Here is a 22,064-nt window from a genome sequence, read left to right on the forward strand (position 1 = left end):
TAGCTCGGAACCAAATATTTCCAGAGGTCTTGGATTTGCGGATCGATTCCTCATATAAAGTGTAGATCATAAAAATGGATAGACATGGATTACCGAAAGGATTGTGATACCATTTGTGACGATACATGGATATGATTATTTCAACCGCATAGTCCAAGTACTGACCGCTGGTCGGTGGTGTTTCTCCGGATACTCAAGTTTTCCTCCAACAACAAACCTGGCACTTCCTTACATGACCCTGGCTGTTGAAAGCTTTTGTGGCTATGTGGTTGAGTGTCGGTGCCCGTATACCTTTGTTATTCTAGTTATTCGATGGATGACTGCTCTGTTGATTCCAGCTCAGACTTGGCACTTACAGCAGAAGTTTTACAATATTTTGATAAAAAAGACATTTTGTTTTGCCATTTTGTAATCCTGTCGTCACGTCATTGTCGATTTTGATGTCACAATGAAAAATGTTGACGAGCACAGTTTGTAAAGAAACTCAATGTCAACACTTATGGCGAGAAAAAACCCAATTCTATGGTGTAATTTTCCAACCCTGACTTCACAATTAAAAATGTTGCCGAGCAAAGTCGGTAAAAAATTGTGTCAACACTTTTAGCGATAAATAAAAAAACAAAACAAAAATCGAAGAGTCAAGTCAGTAAAAAAGTCAACACTCATGGCGGGAAATGACAAAAAAATATTGATTGATCACAGGACGTGGACATATCCAAATCATTCTGAGATCGAAATATTTAAGAATTAACCTCTTACTTTGCTTAGTTTATGAGATGATAAACCCAATGGAGCACAAGGTAAATTGCGTAAACGCGAAGCGTTTATGTACAATCTACCGACTGCTGCATTGGGTTTATCATCTCATAAACTAAGCAAAGTAAGAGGCTAAATCTTATATTTACAATATTTATCTTAAACGATGAAATCAACAAAAACGTCAGATACAATCATTCGCGGTCAAAATTATACTGCCGTTATTTTGATCAAAGCACAACAGCCATTCAAAAAAGCGTGCCGTTGACTGACAGCTTAATCACGCCATTTTTCCATTACGTCACAAAAACTAGTTCTCATATTTCTGTTTTATTCATGCCAAAATGGCAATAATGCATTCAAAAAAATAAATTTATTTCATTGTAAGTTTCCGATTGTCTCGTACGTTTTGTGGAACGTCAAAGGAAGTCCTCCAATGTTTACAGGTATTCATACGCACCGAATCGGGTCACGTTCTGCACTCAAGTTATTGGAAAATAAACAGATCTGCACCAACTTAGTTTATCGATACAGATATAGTGGCAATTGTAAATATTATGTATTAAAGCATTTCAATGGTATATCTTTATTGGTAGTCTAGGGCTGGTTATCAAACTTCCTTTGTTCGTATCATGGATTGTCCTAAGAATTGAAGGCTAAAACCATGTTGAGTTGTTTTAGCTGTTCTACTTTAATATGAGAAGTCCGGTTTGAGAAAACAAACATTGGTAAATAGATAAATGTATTCATTAATATTTAGATTGATGATTGACAAAAAATGCGAATAATAAAGATTTATTCTCGATGTACAAAAAAATGGGAAATCGTTTGCTATCATTTTGCAAAAATTGCGGCCATTGTTACCAGAAGAAGATAAAGCGACACCTGGTGAGAAGTGGCACGTCCGATGTCCTGGACGCATGGTCGTGTTGTACAGGTACAGGGTTCGATTGCCTCCAGTTTTATCTCAGTATCACACGAGTGGTAGAGTGCCATATCCTCTGCTCCGACGTAGAAGTTAAGAACTCGATCTACATACCTTCCAACTTTGTCCATCATACAAGGGTGCAGCCGCAGTTCTTTGATGTATTCTTTGCATTCCTTACGACAGATGAATTTTTCACAACGGTTGTGAAGCTGAAATGAAAGAAATTGTGCTTGTTATTTTCTTTATCGCAGAATCAACTATTTAACTAGTTGGTCGCATAAGGAAATTGAACTCAATTAAGGACGTTCCGAACAGTGATCGAATGCGCCATTCGTTCGGACCTCCTCAGATCAATGAGTGCATTCGGAACTGCACATGAAAATTCTTTTGTGACTAAGATCATGAAGAATAGCGATCTATATGTTATCCGTCTAACGATATCTTACCATTTAACGTTAAAATCAGGATAGTATAGTCGATAAACGGCGTATTTGTCGATATTGTACTTAGTTCGGTTTGCCGAAAGCTTGATACCGGGTGAAAATCAAAGTTTGTACGGTAGGTGTAGGACCTAGTTTCGACAAACTAGATCTTTGAATTCGGCTGAGCTAATAAAACATGACGCTACATGTATCTTTTGAGAAGCAAATTACATAACTCATACAAACGGACTGATATGTGCCGATACGATCTCGAGATTTCATAACAATCAAGTGATTAAAACATTTTCTGTTCAGTTTAGTTAAACTGTGAACATTTGATACTTAATACACGTGTGTTTTAAGGGAGATGCATCATTAAATCAAGATATTCCAATTTTGCCTAGTAATCCTCTAGTAAAAAACTACAGATAGGCCTATAGAAATATTTACATCTCTCCATCGCCCCACCCCTGCTTTTCGTTCAATTCGTACAAGCTAGTATATTTCATAAATATTGCGTATGTAGATGTCTACATGAATCATGTTTTGCTAATATGATCCTCAATAAGCACTTACACGTTCGGGAAACAAGACTTTATTTACTGTATACATGTACGTATTTCCCGTTTTGAGAAAATGCATGGCAGTACTCTGATTCATTTGATTAAAAACTATCTTACGAAAATGCACATGTAAGCTAGTGTCAACAACAGTATTATATCTGTGATATAGAAACTAAACATGTAGATGTCGGCATAGACTAGTTATTTTCCTGTCTGCAGTAATCAGCTGAACGTAGATCGAGGATTCAGAATGAAAGAGTTTTTTCTTAGGCGTACACTTAACGTACAGGTTATATTGAGGATCCAAAAATCTGTTCTAGTTTACTTCGGATAATAAATATATATATATACATGTATTAGATATGCAGATATCTCCTCAAAAACATACAAAGACATACAGTTGTGTATGATGAAATCGATTTTATCGACATTATTGTGATCAAGTTGAAGTTATCAACTTCGATCGTTGTCACGTAAACGCTTTAAATCGTTACAAATTTGGCGCAAAATTCAAATTTATGCTTGAATATCTGCCTCAAACGACTATTGAAGCTAAGATATCTTGACGATGGAAAGATAGAATTTGATAAAATATTTTCCCGCTAAAACAATATAAAATCATGGATTGTCTCAAGGGTAATTGAAGTGCAGGCTTTACACGGAATTTTTTCAGATATTATATCCAGGCAAAATAATGGCTAATTTCTGCCATTACTTAGCTTTGTATCACATCAGATCGGTGGCCTCGTGACATTAAATTAACAGTTATAACAATTTTTATTATTAGACTATTACACTTTTAATGCTGAATATATAAGATGTTCTTTATAAAAATATTACCGCTCAATTTCGGTCTAATAATATAATTGTGAAAAAAGTCATTTTTAGGGGGTAGGGGTATAGAAAGGCTAATTACTCAAAAAATTCCGCGGTTTCTTTTATTCTTTCATCATAACCCAAACAACTGTCCAATTATGTGGACAAAAAAGAAAGAAATTTAAACGACACAATTTTTTGAAATTAGATATTTAATTTGAAATCCAAATGCGAAAATTGGCCCCTTTTATGCCTCATTTACACGCATTCGCGTGAAAAATTCACAATTAATGTATTTTTAAGAGTGGAAACGACATTGAGGTCATTGATAGCCATATAAACTTACATATTAAAGATAAAGAAATTGTGTTGTAATATTTCAGTCAATTACCAAGCTTTGAAAATGTATGTGTAAACTTGTATTTTGAGAAAAACAGATGGTAAAGTAAGGTTATTGAGAGTACAATATTTCCAAAACCGCACGGTCAAATTCAAAATAAAAGCCTTTATAAACAGTTTATCAACCAGTCTTTCAGTGAGCAAATTTTAATGACCTTGACTTGTGGTGTAGAAGCGTTGAGGTAATCACGTTGTCTGTTTGAGATTGTCCTGTTAGATACATTGTATGTTAATTTTGAAATTGCTCTTATTGTAATAAATTATAGTATGTAAAGATTCAAGCAATAGACATTCAATATTTTTTTCCAAAAGAATACGACCACTAGTCTCACATCTGAACTAAATGAATGTTTTGCTTTGATAATTAGGAACTGTAACTAGAAAACACCAATGCCGAAGAAATGGAATCGGTAGCGTCAAGTCATAGAAAGCAGAAACGGTCACGGAAAGTCCAGCTAATTTTGGTTATGGGAACACTTTTTCACTATAAGCAAAATTTCCAATTTTGACTCCTAACGTTATCAATGTTATTTAATCAAAATTGATAGCCCAGTTTAGGAATTTTATGACATGTTTATAACAATGTATGTGATTAGTTGAAACGTATCAAATGACCTGGAAGAAACAAATACCATATATCCCTGGGAGCGTGACCCCACGATGACTGCCCTCTTTTACAAGGAGTCATACCTACTTCCGGTTGTACAACAATGACGGACGAGCGGTAAAAGCGTATTGCGGTACGATAAAAAAATTCTCTCATATCTGCACGTGTATTTCTGGCTGGTCCAGGGCAATACACTCATTTCGCCGGAAGCTAATTACATGACTACCCATACATTTAAGCCTCGTGACGTCACAGCGTGAATAAAATTACAATTAACAATTTTGTTAAGAAAGCAGGCTGAATTTACTTTAAAAGGTACAAACAACGGGATTCGTGTTGAAAATGTCACGCATATTTTCATGTAACGAGAACTGACATGCAGTCGTTTTTTTCGAATTTATTTCAAAATGGCGGAAAATGATGGTAGTAAAATTGCAATAAAACGTCGCGGTATCAGAGAAAAATTCTCTTCCTTACGTTGATGTGATGGATAAGGATATTCTACCCTCGGGATCACAAAATGTTATAAACCTTCGGCAAGCCAGGTGTTTTACAATATTTTGTGACCACCAAGTAGAATATCCCTATCCTTTACATCTACATATGAAAGAGTCTTATAATATGTACCCAGTGACAGAATGATATGAAGGTTTATTTTCATGTAATATTTCCCGAATTCAAGACATTGAGAGTAATGTTACAGTAGGCCTAGTAGAAATCTACGCCTACCTAAGCAAGGTAGGTAGGAGTATTTTCCTGCGCGGAGGCCCATGTTAACCTACTGAAGTTCATGAGTAATTGAACCCGGATTTTTAAAGTTGTTTCATTGAGTCCAACTTCAGTGAAAATTGAAATATTCACTTTTATTTATTTTGAGGTTTAGATATAAAATTAATGTTGGTTTTCGATTTATGTACGTGCTACAGTATAACTGTAATTCCATTAAAGACTTGACTAATTAGTCGATGCTATCAAAGTATTTAAAATCGAATAAAAACAAGCAGAGTGAGCCGCGTAAAGATTAAAGAAATTTAAAATAGCTAAAACCATACCTCTCCAAATATTTCAGTAAACATCGTCGTGTTTTCGGTGAAGGACTTGACTTGACACCCGTCAATGATATCCGTAGGATTATACAAAGAACAGGTCGGTAGTCCCAACATTGTAGTACATTGTCGAGACCGAAATGATTCTTTTGGGTAGTAAAATACAAAGGCGAAGCACATTTCCTGGGCAGTCGCCTCTCCACTTGTCGTTGTTAAAGATTTATGTGATGAGGTAAAGGTACATTTTGTACTCAACACGTCCCCTGGTCGAAGTTCCAAATTAGAGTCGAAGCTGTAAAATAGCGATTACAACGATTATTTGGATGTTACGTTGATTCCTCTCATTGATAATTATGATCATCTAAGATTCGCTTTGCCTGTACGCGTTGTGTTGTGTGCGATTGTATTTATGCACGACGATGTTTGTCTATATGTTCTGGTATATTCATGTTGTGTCTCACAATAATAAAGAAAATCTCGCCCTTTCTTATAGTGCTACATGTATATTACTTAAAAATGCTTCCGAGAACACCGAACAAAACACCTAACAAGAAAACGTTATACTGACAACGGGGAAACCAATCGTCCCATTCCCTTTATGCTGAATGATTAGCAAGAACAGAAACTACAATTTGTGAAGACTATGGATTTGGTTCAGACAAGCCACGCAACTGAAGATGAATGTGTGTTATGCGTAAAGCTAATGACGAAACTTGTCTGCTTTTGTCTAGTTTGATGTAAAGTAAAATCAAGTAAATCTAAACCAAGCATCTTAGTGATTTCAGAAACAATTTTTTTTATCTTATCGTGAAATTTAGTGCAAATATCATATTTGGCAGGAACACTACACAAAAAGAGTTGAACTGGCATGCTCATCGTGATAGAAAAAAAAAAAAAAAAAAAAAATGTCTCGGTCAATCATACTTTTGCTACAATCTTTAATGTCACTTTCATGATGAGGATAGATTCATTTGGAAAACCTGTGAATGAAACGTATGTCTATTTATAAAATTCGCATGGAAAACGTGAACTATCAACACATTAACCTACCACAGCTATAAAAGCATGTTGAGTTAATATTTTGACCTTCTTTGAAATATGACGTCACTTACGTGTGGATGACTGGGTTATCATAACTGAAATGTTCGTCATGCATGATGGCTTGCTTTCGGCCGTTAGCCGGTGTGACATAAGTTGTCATCTGTCTACCTGTTAAATAATAAACAAGATTAAATAATGCATAATGGTCTTTTAAATGTTTTTGTAATTAAACGATATGGACACAATCTGATTAAAATACAGATCCTTATCACTACGTTGGATAAGAGGATATGAGAACATCCATTAGGGGTCACGTCAAGATGACCTTTTGAAATGGCCAATCAAATTGGCACTGCCAGAATCTTGACTGGGGACGAAATATTTTGAAAAAGCTGTCCACATTTTTCGTATTTTCGTGTATATAGCCATCTCGCCCAAAGTGCACAACAATGCTAATTGTATATGTATACCGGGGCGAAAAGACATTTTCAATTGATGTTGTAAGGTGTAGAAACTGCATTTGCTCTGAAGTACACGTGGTATAAAGGTCATCTGGACGTGACCCCTTATGGGATATTGTCAGATCCTCTATTGAACGGAGTGGTTATAAGGATCTGTGTTTTAATCAGATTGATATGGACATAAAATCTTTTAGTACAAATTGTTGTTAAATGTCCAAATCTTTTCCGTTTGTCTGATATTTGTTTCATATTGGAAGGATTACAACTTCCCGTGGACTATTTGGGACATCCTGTGTGTAAGGTTTTTTGACACGCTTCATTTGCTCGCTAAATAACGTGTTTCAGCATATGATAGTTACTTTATAAGATGAAATATTAGAGGGATAGAACTTATTGTTTTCGTGGTTGCTTATGAAGCAAGTATACCAAAACATTGGTTTTATACATTATCCAAAACACTATAACATTATCTAACCACGCATATTTCAACCTATGAAATGATTTTAAAATCTCGAACCACGCTAGGAAGTATCCAAGAACATTAAAAGATGTTCCACCGCCGACAAAGCATAAACATAAACAATACACAACAATTGAATAATTGGCGTTTATACGTATAAATAAATGTCTAATTTAAAATACACAATAGATGTAAACAAACATGCAGACGAACACGTTGTGTTAGTTTAATGTTGGACTATAGAGGCTGAATATATATTCCATAGAAATGAATTTTGATTTTACTTCGTATTTAGTTTAGCCTTATTTCGGATTATTAATATACCAGCTTTATACCGCGTTTATCTCATTTTGAGTTAAAAATAACATATATTACAATAACTTTACTTGATTTTAGTGGATGATCAATAAGTGCTTTAGTCAATATAGGACATAGTGTAATGGACTTTATTCGGAACACAATTAATGCTTGTTTGTATTTTCATCTTCAAGTAAAATATGAAGCTCAAACTTTTCTATTTCGGTTATGAAATAAAGTTAATATCTTTTGTAGACAAAAAAAAATCATCTGATCCTGGTTTTGATAGAGAAAAATTACCATTCTTCGGTGGTGTAGCATCTCTAAATCTATTGAGTATAGTATACCGAGGTATACTCGCGAGCGATTATTTCTCGTGTATTTTTAAGGTAGAACTATACGATTCCAGAAATTAAATCGTCGCGAATTAGACGTTTGTTAGAAACAACAAGCGACAGTTAGCTGGTTTACTGTACTGTAAGTACACTTTCTTTCGATCGAGTGCGATTTACTTTCACGAATATCGCGACCTAAGTAAATTCGCAATAGTTTACCTTTGCAATACATATTTACATCATTGATTCTTATGGAAAGTTTTTAAATCCGTAAATGATATTCTTCTTGAACTTGTTATGAAATGTAAATTGCGAAATTAAATAGCCGCGAACGATAGTTGGTTTGCAGTAATTTTTATAAGAGTTTTGAGAGTCTGTATACTCACCCATGTAATGCATGTGATTTATACCGCTGATAAGGCTTATAGAGCCGTCCATGTATTTATTTGAACACCAACTGCTACATTCCGAGTCTACAACATATCTCTCCTCCCCAGGAGGTATTTGGAATACGTTTTCTCCAATCATCAGGTTCCCTAGATTGTATTGTCGTAACACCGGGGTGTAGAAGAGGGTCATTCCAGAACTGTCCGTGTAATCCGCTCTGTTTAAAGGGTTGTTCCAGTGCATCTGAATTTCATATATAAAATGTATGTAAAGGTGGAAGCGTATTTCAAGATATAATATAAAAGTCCTGATATTCTTTTAATTTACTAAATGTTAATATGCATATTCTGTCAAAATTTCGAATGTATTGAAACTTTTATTTATTTTGCTGATACCCAGAATTGTCAAAATGTTCTCAACTTGAAGAATACATACTTTCTTAGCAATAACGATAATTATCGATAACATATATAAACTATAGTATATTTTACCGATAGGACAGAATTTCTGATGTTCTTAGCGTTGTTTGTTTAATGTCAATCTCTTCATAATATGGTTTTTGAATAATTAATGGTGACAATAAATTAAAATGTCATCTTCACAAGGATAAATAAATAGATAGATAAACAAATTCAATTGTGCAGAAAACTTGTGGACTAGAAAATAACAATTAAACTTTAGCGAAGTTTTCCTAGATAGAGCGAATTTAAACGCCATACAAAAGTGTCTGTGAATAAATCTTTGATAAGGGATTAAAAAATAAATCAAATATTACTGTAACTCTGTTGCTATTTTTCGGCCACTTAGTCACAGGGAAATAAACTTATCATTTTTGTTTATTAGTTAGTAAATTAGTCTATTTGAAAATATACGTTTGTATTATATTTGCTAACGATATTCTCATAAGCAACACTCTGATATATTTATGGAAAATCTACCAATATTACATATTATATTATACGTAATTTATCTCGAAAGTACGCCATGCTAAATTTCTCTACATCAAAGCACTATCGAAAATAAGCCATAAGCTAATAATATTATACTTTTAAAGAATAATAATTGTTTTCGGGTTTTCTAAATATAGATCGTCTGTTTGTTTACCTGTAATAAAATCATCTAGGCGTCAACTTTACAATGTGTATCTAACATATTTATAATATAATAATCACATTTGAAATTACTAGATGGCTGTGTTTGAGAACTATATATCAATATCCATCACTTCAAAGCAGACATAGCACACACAGTTTTATCAAGGCTAGTTTCCTTGAACATAATGAATAAAGCGTCTGCATACCAACTAGGAATGATCTCCCTTACCATGAAATCACCATATGAAATTGCATTCAATTCAATTCTGCAAACTATTCTGCATTTGCATATCATATCGTTATTTGCCCTTGCAGGTAATTACATTGTGACATCACTTGTTTAGGAGCGTAAAATCACACTTTTTCAGATGAAACGACGTGAACTTTGCGCACAAAATCATAACGTCACAATTGAAACCTACCAGCAAGGCCGACTACTCGAATATGCAAAGACGGATTGGTTCTTAAAGAGCGTAGTTACCTGCATTGAAGCGTATCTGTATCCATTAGGCCCAATTCTAATTCCAGCATTTTCGTTGTGACAAAAGCCAGGAATACCAACACTCCACATAGCAACGACTTCTTGACACCTAACTTCCCCAGCCATACCACAGGGATAGGGCGACATCAATGGGTTGGTTAAATCGTCAACTTCAACTGGAAGACAGGAATTCCTATTATTGATTTCGCGTTGATGAATAAAATAGAAGTTCTGAATATAATACCCTTGTGAAGGTAGAGATTTTATTTTTTCACAGATGCAGATATATAACATTCTACATTTACTAGGTTACATTCGACTTTGATTTGGTACAATAATATTAACCTCATGTTTCGCGATCGATAAGAACGCGCGAAAAAACTCCAACAATAAACAATTTTAAATACTTAAAGAACATAATATTGCAAATGTAAATCGTGAGACAAAAGCTGCCGAAGAAATAATTAGATTTACAGTTAAATATTATGATTGTAAAATATAACAACTTTGACACAGCATGATTTTTATTGAAGATATAAATAGTTGATATTCTGGTATTTCAATAACTGAAAAGTCCGGAAGTATTTTTGAAACATTGATACATCTTGATGGGTCGAAAGTTAAAGTCTGGATTGAATTGATCTGATGAGTATAACGACCATCTCTTTAATATCAATATATCATATTAAGTACCACCTGGTTGTGAAACAATACCGTTTATGCATTCATACGGGGATTGATAAATTCGATGAAACAAAGCATTTCTTGGTCATTATGCTCTATACCAACCATCCATGGGACATCCGTAGATTATAATATGGTGCATGACAAACTCATTGTCGATTAGACCCCTGTCTGCGATTATGTGATAATCTTGGTCAGCAGGTAAGGCGAAGTTCATGCAAATGTAGGTTGTTTCGTCTGCAGGAACTGATGTTTCAGGAAATTTCACAGCAAAGTCCACGACGTCTGCAAATCAAATAGATCGCTAATGTCACTTTGAATTTTAAGCAAACAACATTACCGGTAAACCTTTGGGTTTTTGGAACGTGTCCAAATGTCTGTTCATGGCAGAGTGCAAATACCCGGTATAAAAGCATACAGTACAGCGATTGAAGAGGTATATTTTATTTCATTTATACATGTACTGTAAATAACATGTGATTTTGAATCAACATCAATATTCATGTCATGATCTCAAATGAAGTTCTGGTGACAACGACAGAACAAAATTAATGAACAAATAAAACAACAGACAGCTAAAGCATATTTTTTTAGCTTATGCTTTAGCTGTCTGTTCCTTTATTTGTTCATCAATTTTGTTCTGTCATTGTCAGACAGCTAAAGCATAAGCTAAAAAATAACACAAGCTTACAGATCAAGATAATTTAGATTGAACACATCAGTAAAACTATGGATATAGTTATATGCTTATTTAAGCAGAAAACTCAAGAAATTCATTGTAATTTTAAATACTGACATCACCTTAAGTATATCAAGTTTCAAGTTTCTTTATTATGTGGTCCTTATGACCCTTAGGCAAAACAAACACACATGCATGGTTAGATTACATGATAAAGGAAAGTGACTGTTAAATTCTGCAAAATTAAACCTTATCTTTAGTTGTAATTTTAACAGCAAATGAGTGTGTACACGTAAACGTATGTCAACTAGAGGTGATACTTTAGCCGAACCTAACTTGATTTACTTTCCCTTTCAAAGAGTTATATTATTACAGTTATTATTAGGTTTAAATGAACATGAATGATCTTTTTCTTATACACTAATATAAAATGTAAATATAACTTAACCAACAAAAAGATCTAACCATATGCTAGTCTATGTTTTGTTCAAAACATACATAGGTATACGTGCGATAATAGCAGATATAGCCATTCCTTTTTGACCATTGTGTTAAAATACAATTTACACCAACATATACACAATTCATATTTATATATCTTAACAATACGGTATAGAATATTCCTATCCTTCAAATCCACATATGAAAGAGTCTTATAGTATTGTTCCAGGTGATCGCAGTGGTAAAGAATCCACTGGATTACACTGTCGAAAATAACAAAACAAGACAATATTCAGCACTTTTAAACGTTATAACTTATTTATCATTTGCTATCATGAAGTATTCATCAGTGGTACTATTTGCACAAAATGTATGGGATTACAATCTAAATCATGCAAAAGTAATTATATCGCCACAGTTTTCTCGCCCTTTTGATCACGTCTTACTCACTTACCCGGACTGTTGATGGCATCGCATTCAAGTTGGGGCGCCTGGCACTTATGGAATTTATTACTTTCTAAACATTTCGGATCGCTCCATGGCTCACACAAACCTGTAACAGAACAGACCATTCCATCCTACAGACTTTGTTTAAAAAAAAGATAGAGAATTCGTCTAGGTATTAAACTTTATTTTCACGTATATTCTTCGTCTTCAGTATTTTCAAGATATTTGCGAATGTAAAGATTCGCGATCAACACCTGGCAACAGTGCAATCATACGTTGATATAATTATTCGCGTTGCATTTTCATTTACGTTCTCTTTCTCGGGAACATTCGCAATAACTTCTCTGAACTCTATGAATATAAAAATATTAAGAGATTTATGTAAATTTATTAATGTTATGTATAAAAAAGGTTGTTTAATTTGTCTTCCTTCTATGTTGCACTTTTGTATGTTTTAAATAAGTTTCTCTCAAAAATGTTTTTTTTGTAAAGAGATTTATTCGTTTTGTATTTTGAATTTGAATTTGTATCTCGTGAAAAGTATTGTCAATTCGATAATTACGTAAATGTATATACCTGGATGACCTGCTGGATTATTGGTAGGGGTAGACCCCGGAGTCCATACACAGGTAGGGTCTCCTAGCTCCGCACCATTAGACATACCGTCACCATCAGAGTCCTTCTGACAAATGGTGGCGTTCCATACCTAACATTGTACAATGTAATAAAGAAATAGACGTTCTTTTAGATTGAGAGTGCAGCAACGTATTAGCCTAATTTGCATATTTGTCACATAATCCACCTGGCATCCAATCATTTCGCCCGTGTGTCACTAGTGAAATATGACCTGAAGTGATTTTCATTGACTGGAAATTAATTTTGACGTCAAGACAGAAACAATAAAACCAGGAAAAAAGATGTTACGCCAGGATTTCAAGGAAGGCGGGAACTAATGGCGACCTCCGCTAGATTTTCACACTACATTTTGGCGTGAGATTCTTCGAAATGTAGGATGCTGTAGTTATGTGCTAAAAAGTATCCTAAATTTGTGTTCATTCGTCTCGCAGTTTTATTTTTTTGCTCGTCAAGGCTTTTTTTAAAATTGTTAATGCAAAAAGAAAACAAAAAACAATAAATGAATAATAAAAACTACCCCATCAACAGAAAAAATAAACAAAACAAAATTAAAACAGAAAAAAAGTAATCAGTCGTTGTGCTGTTTTTGCTTCGAGAAATCGGCGCCTGGATTGACTATACATTTTACTAGTTACATTGTCTTTTATATTTGATGTATTTGATCAAATTGTTAAAATAATTTTAATCTACCTTGCCATTATTGTAGAAATCTAATCCAAATGGGTTTCTAGGTCCTCCTCCTCCCATGGCCTCGTGTCCCACTCCAGGCCAAGTCGTGTTGCCGTCACAGGGATCACGTACTTTGTCTCCATTTGGAATTTGTGACATAAAAGATGAGAATCCATGCGACTGCTGCACACAGATAACCACCAACACCAACAGGTTCAACGAAGCTTTCATTATCTCCATATTTAGACGCGACAAGTTGTATCTGTAATGAAATTCAGACAGTTATTCTAACGGGTAATATTTTTCGTGTTTTTGACATCAGTTTCAGAAATAAAATAGCACGATTCGGCTCCAACAGTAAATACAATTGTCATCCATTTCTTGTTTTTCTAATAGTTTCCCAACCATCTTGAAAACCCGAGAAATCACATTGAAAATCGAAATGGCTGAAACCATTATAAAACACGGAACAATAAGCTAGACTCTCGGTCTGACAAGATTTTCAGCAGGCACTTAAATGATTAACCGAAAATCTATCTGCCTTTGTTTATAGAAATAATTAACTTGAAAGATATGGGTTTGTTGCAATATATTGTTCATTGTACCTGGCGGTTTACCAATTGCAGAATAATCTTCCGTTTTTATACAAGAGATATAACTTTAAAATATAATTAACTTGTATAGTTGTGAACACTTTAGTGTATATACCATATATGCCCACCAATAGCTGTCGTTTGAAAATGAAGGATAGAACTTACCTTGTCCTCTGGTGATTGCACTCTGCCTCACAGTTATAAAGGCAGCCTCGCCTTGTTTGATAATTTCGAAATAATTCAAACTCGTGACCAGTGATTATTTATAGAGTACAGGCTCATGCTAAACACTGCGTCCACCGGTAAGCTCACCATAAAACCTGTCTAAACTTAAACACACAAGTCCCACTTTCTGCCCCAAGTCCATGTCCATTATGTACTTAAAGAAGAAAATTTGAGTACCTGTGTGTTTATAAGGTCACGGCTCAGTGGGCACACGAGATTTCTTTATAGGCATTGTATCAGGTGGATTTGCATGGATTAAAGAAGTAGATTTAAAAGGTTTTGTAATCTATGGAGATATAATAAAAACTTCAGTGGAAAACGAGAAGCGGATTCTGACGAGACTACACTTTTAAAGCTCCATAAAGTAAACATCATAATACGAATTACTGTTTATCAATGCATAGTGATCAAACATGTAGAACAAAGAAAGTTTTCACAAAGAAAAGAAAAAGTATCACAAAATATTACGAATTAGATTAGTTATCAGTTTGACTCACAAAACAAGCATGAGGTGTAATGCGTGACCATTTCGGAAGTACCCTAAACGCTCTCTCTCTCTCTCTCTCTCTCTCTCTCTCTCTCTCTCTCTCTCTCTCTCTCTCTCTCTCTCATAGATCTATATATATTTTTTTTGCACCATTTTTATTTTTTACATCGATTTGTGAAACAAGTTATACAACTTATGCAATCACTTTCAATGGCTCCGATGTACTTTGTAAGCGCGTTATGAGTCTTAGAGTGGGAGGAAACATGAGTGCTTGGATACCCCTAACCTTTTCACATCGATGGCGGGGATCGAACCCCGGTCAGCTAGGTGAAATGCGAGCGTCTATCCACTACACCACCCAATCATCTATCTCTTTCTCTCTCTCTCTCAAGGAAGAAACGGTTAGACACACAGTAAAACGAAAAAAAGCATCCAATTAGATTGGGAGAGATGAAAAGGATTAATTTTAATTGGACCAACTACAGAACCCCACCAACTGGGACCACCTACAGAACCCCACCAACCGACCAATCAGATCAACCGACCGACAAAGCAAATAACCAATCGACCAATCAAACAAGGCAGCCAAATTCATTATGTTTGATATTATAAGTACCACTATGCACTAGTATCACTGTTTTTCTTATTTTATACTCAGTTATGGAATATATTGAATACGAGCTAGAAAATATGCATTAATCAATATATTCGAATATTACTTTTCTTTTCAATTTTGATTTGTATTCCTCAAATTACAATTTACAAATAGTATTATTTCGTTTGGTTGAGTAAAGCTTATATATAAATTAATCTGTTTAAACTAATTTAATTAGGTTATATAGCATTTCTCATTTAGAATATTAAAATATTAACTAATATGTATAGGAATGGTTATGGCCAGTTCGGCAAATAATGCTGACTATAATGTGTTGTGTAACTCTTTAGGGCTGTAGTTCTGTGCTATATACATAGAGGTTCCCAAAGGCATGACTGTTGTTTGTCAAACTCTAGTTAGTTAATTTTCTAATTTCACAAAGACACGAGATTTTAGCTTTCTCATTTTCATTCAGGGAAACTTACCATCATACAATGTGTAATGATATTTCTCCGCCATAAGCTACATTGCCTAAATAGAGAGCCAATATTTTAATGTTTAATTCTGTGACTAAGCAAATATCTGTTATTTAGTAAATTCCATGCTATTTGAAAAGAAGGTCTATGAAAAGAAGCCCGAAGTTAAAAGACAATCGGAATCAAGAGATCTTGGAGTTGACCCATCAGAAGCGCCGTAGGTGATAACACATCCCGGGTGTGTAAACATAAACGATAATTATAACCAACTGCTATGGAATTTATCGCATGGTTTTTCCATTGTGAAACATGCTTAGTAGGTATGTGATAACTACATTTATGTATTTCCCAACATAGGACTGGTATAAGAGGCGGGTCGCCATAGATCGTGATTTGAATTTCCATGAGTCATGTGTCTTCTGCCACAGAGTAAAACACGCTGTAAGTTTTGATGAAAGTAAATTGAAATAAAACGAATATAAAGTTAAAATACATTTGTACATAGGGTTTAGTTAGATTTTTTTATATTGTTCAGAATGTTGTTCAGAATGAAAAAAAAAGAAATTAGATTAACTTCGGAGTCGCGGTATTTAGAAATCAGTAAGACAGCGTAAGTATCTAGGGTATTTCATAAGCCGCACTGGTATGTGCATCAGCGATATTTCTGAAAGAAATGTTTTTGTTCATACTGTAATTAACTTTGTCACTTGCTTTTGAATGATAAAATTACCATAACACAATGTGCCATCTGTACTAGATAACATTTGAATTTCTTGTTTATCGTTCTGAATTTCGAACTTGTACCTGGATGGCTGACAAAGTGTGTACCCAGGCGTAACAAAATAAACTATGTTATGTCATACTTATCAGTGGTTCTATAGCTACGTTTGTAGCTAAAGCTCACCCACGTGTTCTGAATATAACTACGTGCAAATCTTATCCAAGATTGATCTTATTTCATAACATGTAACTGTAAAACGAGTATTGATAATTTGGTAGAGTCCTGAAAATTACTGTAAACGTGCAAAATGATCAAATTATGATTAATTAGCGCGGATATAGATTAGCTTTATCCGGTGGTTCAATAATGGAAATACCGCTTTACAAAAATTAGCGCTGCACATGCTTTTAAGTTTCAAAGTCAGCGCGAAAAGCGCTGAAAATACCACTAACGCTAAAATGAGAACATTTACAGTATTATCGCACCTCGGACAGAAATATCCCCAAATGATTGGCGGAGAGCCGTCACGTGGTGACCCCCTATCACTTTTTATCCCGCAACTGTCCCACATACTGACCGATAACTACTGCCGGATAAACTTGTACTGACCGATAACAACTGCCGGATAAACTTGTGCTTTATCCGTCAATACGAAATGCTTTATCCGTCAATACGATCACGTGAATTTGTTCCATATCTGACGGAACTTTTTCTAACTTGACCCAGAACTTGTACCTTCCGGTGAATGAAACGTCATTCAGTCCCGCTAAAACGTGACGTAACATTCACCGGAATGACGTCATTTTTACGCTATCGAAAATCTCGTATGGCGGTGTCGTCTTTTTCTTGGCTCATGACAAAGGTATGTATTGTAAAGTAATTCTTTAATGGGTATTTATTGTTTTTTTAGTATTTTCATTTTGTTTCAATGATATATCACACTGAATAATATTACGGATACTGTTTGTGAAATGCGCTTATTTAATTTCCCACGGCAGTAAAAAGGAGTACACTCTCATTCGGTTTACTGAAAGAATCTTTACCTCCGCATCAAGGTAGCGTCTCGCTTCGAGCGAAACCAAGTAAATAACTGTCAATTTGCTTTCGTTTTGAATGCCAAAATGGTTGCAGGATAAACAGAATACACGGTTAGTATCTTACAATACAAGTTTTATTTTGGTGCTCGACACGGAAAGCCGAGATGACTCGGCAAAGCCTCGTTATCTCGGCTTTCCTAAGTCTCGAACCAAAATAAACCTTGTATTGTAAGATACTAACCATGTATTCCCTATGTAGGGGGTCAGTAAAGTCATTATGGTGCAATATGGCTGCTCTCGCCCTCGCTTCAAAATTTAAACACATTCTCTTCAAGTAAATATACAATTTCCTTACCGTGAAACTGTATATTACTTGTTAATTTTTGTGTAAAAATAACTTAAATCGTTTTAATACTTCAAATTAAATGAAATGCATATTCTTAAAAAATACGAGTTGCTTCCCCTACGCCAGTTTGAAAGTTGATGACGCGGCGAAAGTCAAACGTAACAATTCAAGCGTTTTCTAGACTGTGATTAGAAACAAATGGAGGGGTTCGTACCTACGACAATCCTCACTCTACAATCAATTTATCGGCATAACTTTTAATTGATTATCTCAGCGAAAATGCACAGAGGATCAAGGAGATGTTGGATGGATGTTTGTGTCACTTTTGTTTGTGATGCTTTCAATATACATGTAGGCCTACAGCCAGTTTCGTATAGTATTGAGGTAACGTTAGGCCTAACTTACCGTGTGCACTAGGAATGTCGAAATAATTGTTGGTTAATGGATATTCAGTACGTATACTGCAGGGTGCATAATACAGTATATTTGCAAAGTAACACTTAGATAAATATGTAGGCCTACTGCCTAGGTCACTTCTTAATTATTTTAAAAGCGGCAATTGTTTGTATCCTTCGCCAGAATAATTCAAGTTTGATTTCAGATTCTTGACAAAACAAATAGGAAATAAAGACCTTATGAAACAAACTAAAGGTCTTCGATGCGATAAATTCGTTATATAGTCAGTTACTGACCCCCTATAAAGGCATAGAGGGTCAGTAAGAAGTATAGGAGGCTCGGGCTACGCCCTCGCCCCCTATAAATCTTACTGACCCTCTATGCCTTTATAGGGGGTCAGTAACTGACTATATATCTAATAATAGTTTACCGTTAACATTACACTTACTACTTGCTGGACAATTCTAAACAGATAAATTTAATGTTTATTGTTATAAAGCCGGTCGTATGTTTCAGGGCGCCGTCATCATTACCGCGCAGTAGTTGACTATCACTACGTCAGACGGCATAACAACGAAATGACCCTTTATTGTTATCAAGGATTCACAAAGGAATGTATTTTAATATTGTATTCGATGTGTGTTGTTGCTTCATTTGAGGCCATACATACAAATGTTCTACCATTACAATCATTATTGATGAAAATTTCATTTTGTTTCGGAAAACTAGTGGTCCTTTAATGTAGTGTGTTCAAGCAGTGGGATTTTTGTGAAAATATGGACAGTTCCCAGGTTGTCATTTTCTTTTATTCACATCCAGTCGATAATACGTCTTTCCAGTCACGGATTAACTGTAAACTAGACGTATAATATGCAAATCCCAATCGGAAGTTTGCGCACCGTGACGTTAATATTTGTTTTGTTTGTATATTGTGCTAACTAATACATGAGTGTGAGTTTAGTTTTATCAACGTTCCATTGCCTTTATGTACATATGTGAAATATAAATAAATGTAGGACTGTATGGGTTACTTCATGTCAAAAGGTACATCACGATGTAAATACACATTAGCGTATACTTACCACGTAATTGACCTTAATAACATAGGCCTATGTTTACCTTCCTCCCAAGGCAACTTACTTCTTCAAAATTATTTTCATTTATGCATTGTACAGTAAAACGCAACAAATTGTTTATTATACTGATTGATCTCATTTATCTTAGAATATCCCCTTCTGCGTTAAGTGTTCTGCCCGATATCGTATGGTAGCTGTTTTGTTGTCTAGCTTTATAAATACCAATTTAATGTACAGTACTAACACAGCTAGAAATCGCTCTAAAAACCTTCCTACTTTGTCCATCAAACAAGGGTGCAGCTGCAGTTCTTTGATGTATTCTTTGCATTCCTTACGACAGAAGATTTTTTTTTTGGTTCGGAGCCTAGTGGTCCTTTAATGTAATGTGTTCAAGCAGTGGGATGTTTGTGGAAATATGTGCAGTTCCCAGGTTTTCATTATTCTTTTATTCACATCCAGTGGATAATATGTCTTTCCAGTCACGGATTTACTGTAAACTAGACGTAGAATATGCAAATCCCAATCGGGAAGTTTGTGCGTACCGTAACGTGAATATTTTTGTTTTGTTTTGTTAGGATATTGTGTTAAATAATACATGGGTGTAGGTTTAGTTCTATCAACGTTTTATTGCCTTTATATACATATGTGAAACAGGAATAAATGTAGGACTGTTTGGGCTACCTCATGTCAACATGTACGTCATGATGTATATTCGCGTATGCTTACAACATAATTGACCTTAATAACGCAGGCTTATGTTTACCTCCCTCCCAATGCAATTTACATCTTCAAAATTATTTTCATTTATACATTGTACAGTAAAAACAACAAATTGTTTATTTTACTGATTAAACCCTATTAATTTAGTATATCCCCTTCTGCATTAAGTGTTCTGCCCGATATATGGTAGCTGTTTTGTTGTCCAGCTATAAATACCAATTTAATGTACAGTACTTACACAGCTAGTGCGTGATCATCCTCGATTTTCCAGTGGTTACTTTCACTGCCATTATATCTATTCCTGGACTTTGCCATAGCTAAACTAAGGGTTAAGTGCGGTTTAACTAACGGTACGCTGTGGTTGACTTTATGCTTTGAAGTATAGCAATCGTTGTAATATTCAAAGGAAGTCTTTGAAGGCCTATGATAGGTCAGTTATTTCTCCTGTATTATCACGAGTTTTACTATGATATAGACAGTCCAGGAGTGAATATAACGACTGTGATAGTAACATCTGGAGTATCGAGGATGGTGTGTGATGTGGTCATTCATGTATCAGAATTTTGCTTTCACTATACTTGATGACATTGGTGAAAAGACAAAAAGCTTTCAACGCTAAGGGACATAATGTGTTCTGTGTTTTATTTTGCCTCAGATGATTTCGGAACTTCGGTGATACCTAAATAATTATGAAGTTAGTTCGTCGTTTCACTACGGTTTTGGGATGTAAATAATAAAACTGAAGTAAGTAGAGAAACATTGTTTTGAACTGTTGACGATATTCGACAACACTCCGCTTTCGTATAGCTTTTGGCTCTTACATAAACCATTCCATTGATGATATGTGTCATGAAATCCAGTTTGTTTATGGTTTTGCTGTTTTCATTGTTTTAACGACAATTATTAATTGTTTAAGCGGCGATATTACTTAAGCATTTTTTTCAGTAGGAAAGTTTGGCTAAAATTATGATTGTACTTATTGCTGTCATTCTCGATGCTTCAAGGGTCACTATTTCTTGCCGTATATAGCCTTATTGATGCATTTCAGGAGAAACAAGAGATCCCAGAGGGCTCTTGGCGCCCACCAAAGAATGATCTATGTCTGACAATGTAAAGAGGGAGCTTTTCTCTGCTTTTCAAACTTTTTTCAAAGATACTACATGTAAAATTTGAGATAGATCGCTTCAGTACTTTCTGAGAAATAGTTGTAACAAACTTCACCTATCAAAATCAAAGATGGCTGCCTGGCGGCAATCTTTTTCATCAATCGATCCCAAAACGCAATATGCACAACTAGGGCTTTAGGAGAACCTACATATGAAATTTAGGACAGATCTCTTCAGTACTTTCTGAGATTTAGCGATAACAAACTTTAACTATAAAAATCAAAGATTGATGCCTGGCAGCCATCTTGTTGACCGATCTCTCCAAAAAGATAATAGGGCACAAAAAAGGCCCTATGGGAGCCTAGGTATGAAATTTGTAATATATCCCTTAAGTACTATCTGAGAAATAGCAATAACAAACTTGGATTTTGATAGTTAAAATTAAGCGATAACAAGAATTGTTAACGAACGGACGGAGGGACGGAGGGACGGACGGATAACGGACCACGGACGAAAGGCGATTTTAATAACACACCATTTGATGATGGTGGACTAAAAATCTGACCAATCATAGGCCTACATAAGCTTTATCTGGATAATACAGATACAGCGACGTTTTACTTCAAGGCATCACAGC

General features: G+C 34.9%; 1 protein-coding gene across 2 annotated transcripts; it reads right to left on the bottom strand.

Annotated features, from left to right (window-relative positions):
• Window positions 1–1,535: 1,535 nt before the first annotated feature.
• LOC138333581 (dopamine beta-hydroxylase-like) lies at window positions 1,536–20,651 on the bottom strand. Of its 2 annotated transcripts, none has more exons than XM_069282042.1 (10): window positions 20,560–20,651; window positions 13,671–13,911; window positions 12,921–13,050; window positions 12,352–12,450; window positions 10,883–11,062; window positions 10,094–10,269; window positions 8,518–8,761; window positions 6,650–6,746; window positions 5,544–5,829; window positions 1,536–1,893 (listed from the first exon to the last, which is right to left on the bottom strand). In XM_069282042.1, the coding sequence occupies exons 1-10, from the start codon at window positions 20,634–20,636 to the stop codon at window positions 1,591–1,593; spliced, it is 1,833 nt and encodes a 610-aa protein (XP_069138143.1). In that variant the 5' UTR covers window positions 20,637–20,651; the 3' UTR covers window positions 1,536–1,590. The 2 variants fall into 2 exon arrangements, with proteins under 2 accessions (XP_069138143.1, XP_069138144.1); XM_069282043.1 differs by lacking the exon at window positions 20,560–20,651 and adding an exon at window positions 14,408–14,561.
• Window positions 20,652–22,064: the final 1,413 nt, after the last annotated feature.

This window comes from Argopecten irradians, chromosome 10 (genome assembly GCF_041381155.1).
Source record: "Argopecten irradians isolate NY chromosome 10, Ai_NY, whole genome shotgun sequence".
In the NCBI taxonomy this organism is placed as follows: Eukaryota; Metazoa; Mollusca; class Bivalvia; order Pectinida; family Pectinidae; genus Argopecten; species Argopecten irradians.

What these genes read in the sequence shown, in the direction of transcription:
- LOC138333581 (XM_069282042.1), bottom strand. Translation starts at nt 20,636, where the DNA reads ATGGCAAAGTCCAGGAATAGATATAATGGCAGTGAAAGTAACCACTGG. An exon ending in TAATCCAGCAGGTCATCCAG is followed by an intron (nt 12,451 to 12,920) that starts GTATATACATTT and finishes GTTCTGTTACAG; the next exon opens with GTTTGTGTGAGCCATGGAGC. An exon ending in ACAGATACGCTTCAATGCAG is followed by an intron (nt 8,762 to 10,093) that starts GTAACTACGCTC and finishes TATGAAATTCAG; the next exon opens with ATGCACTGGAACAACCCTTT.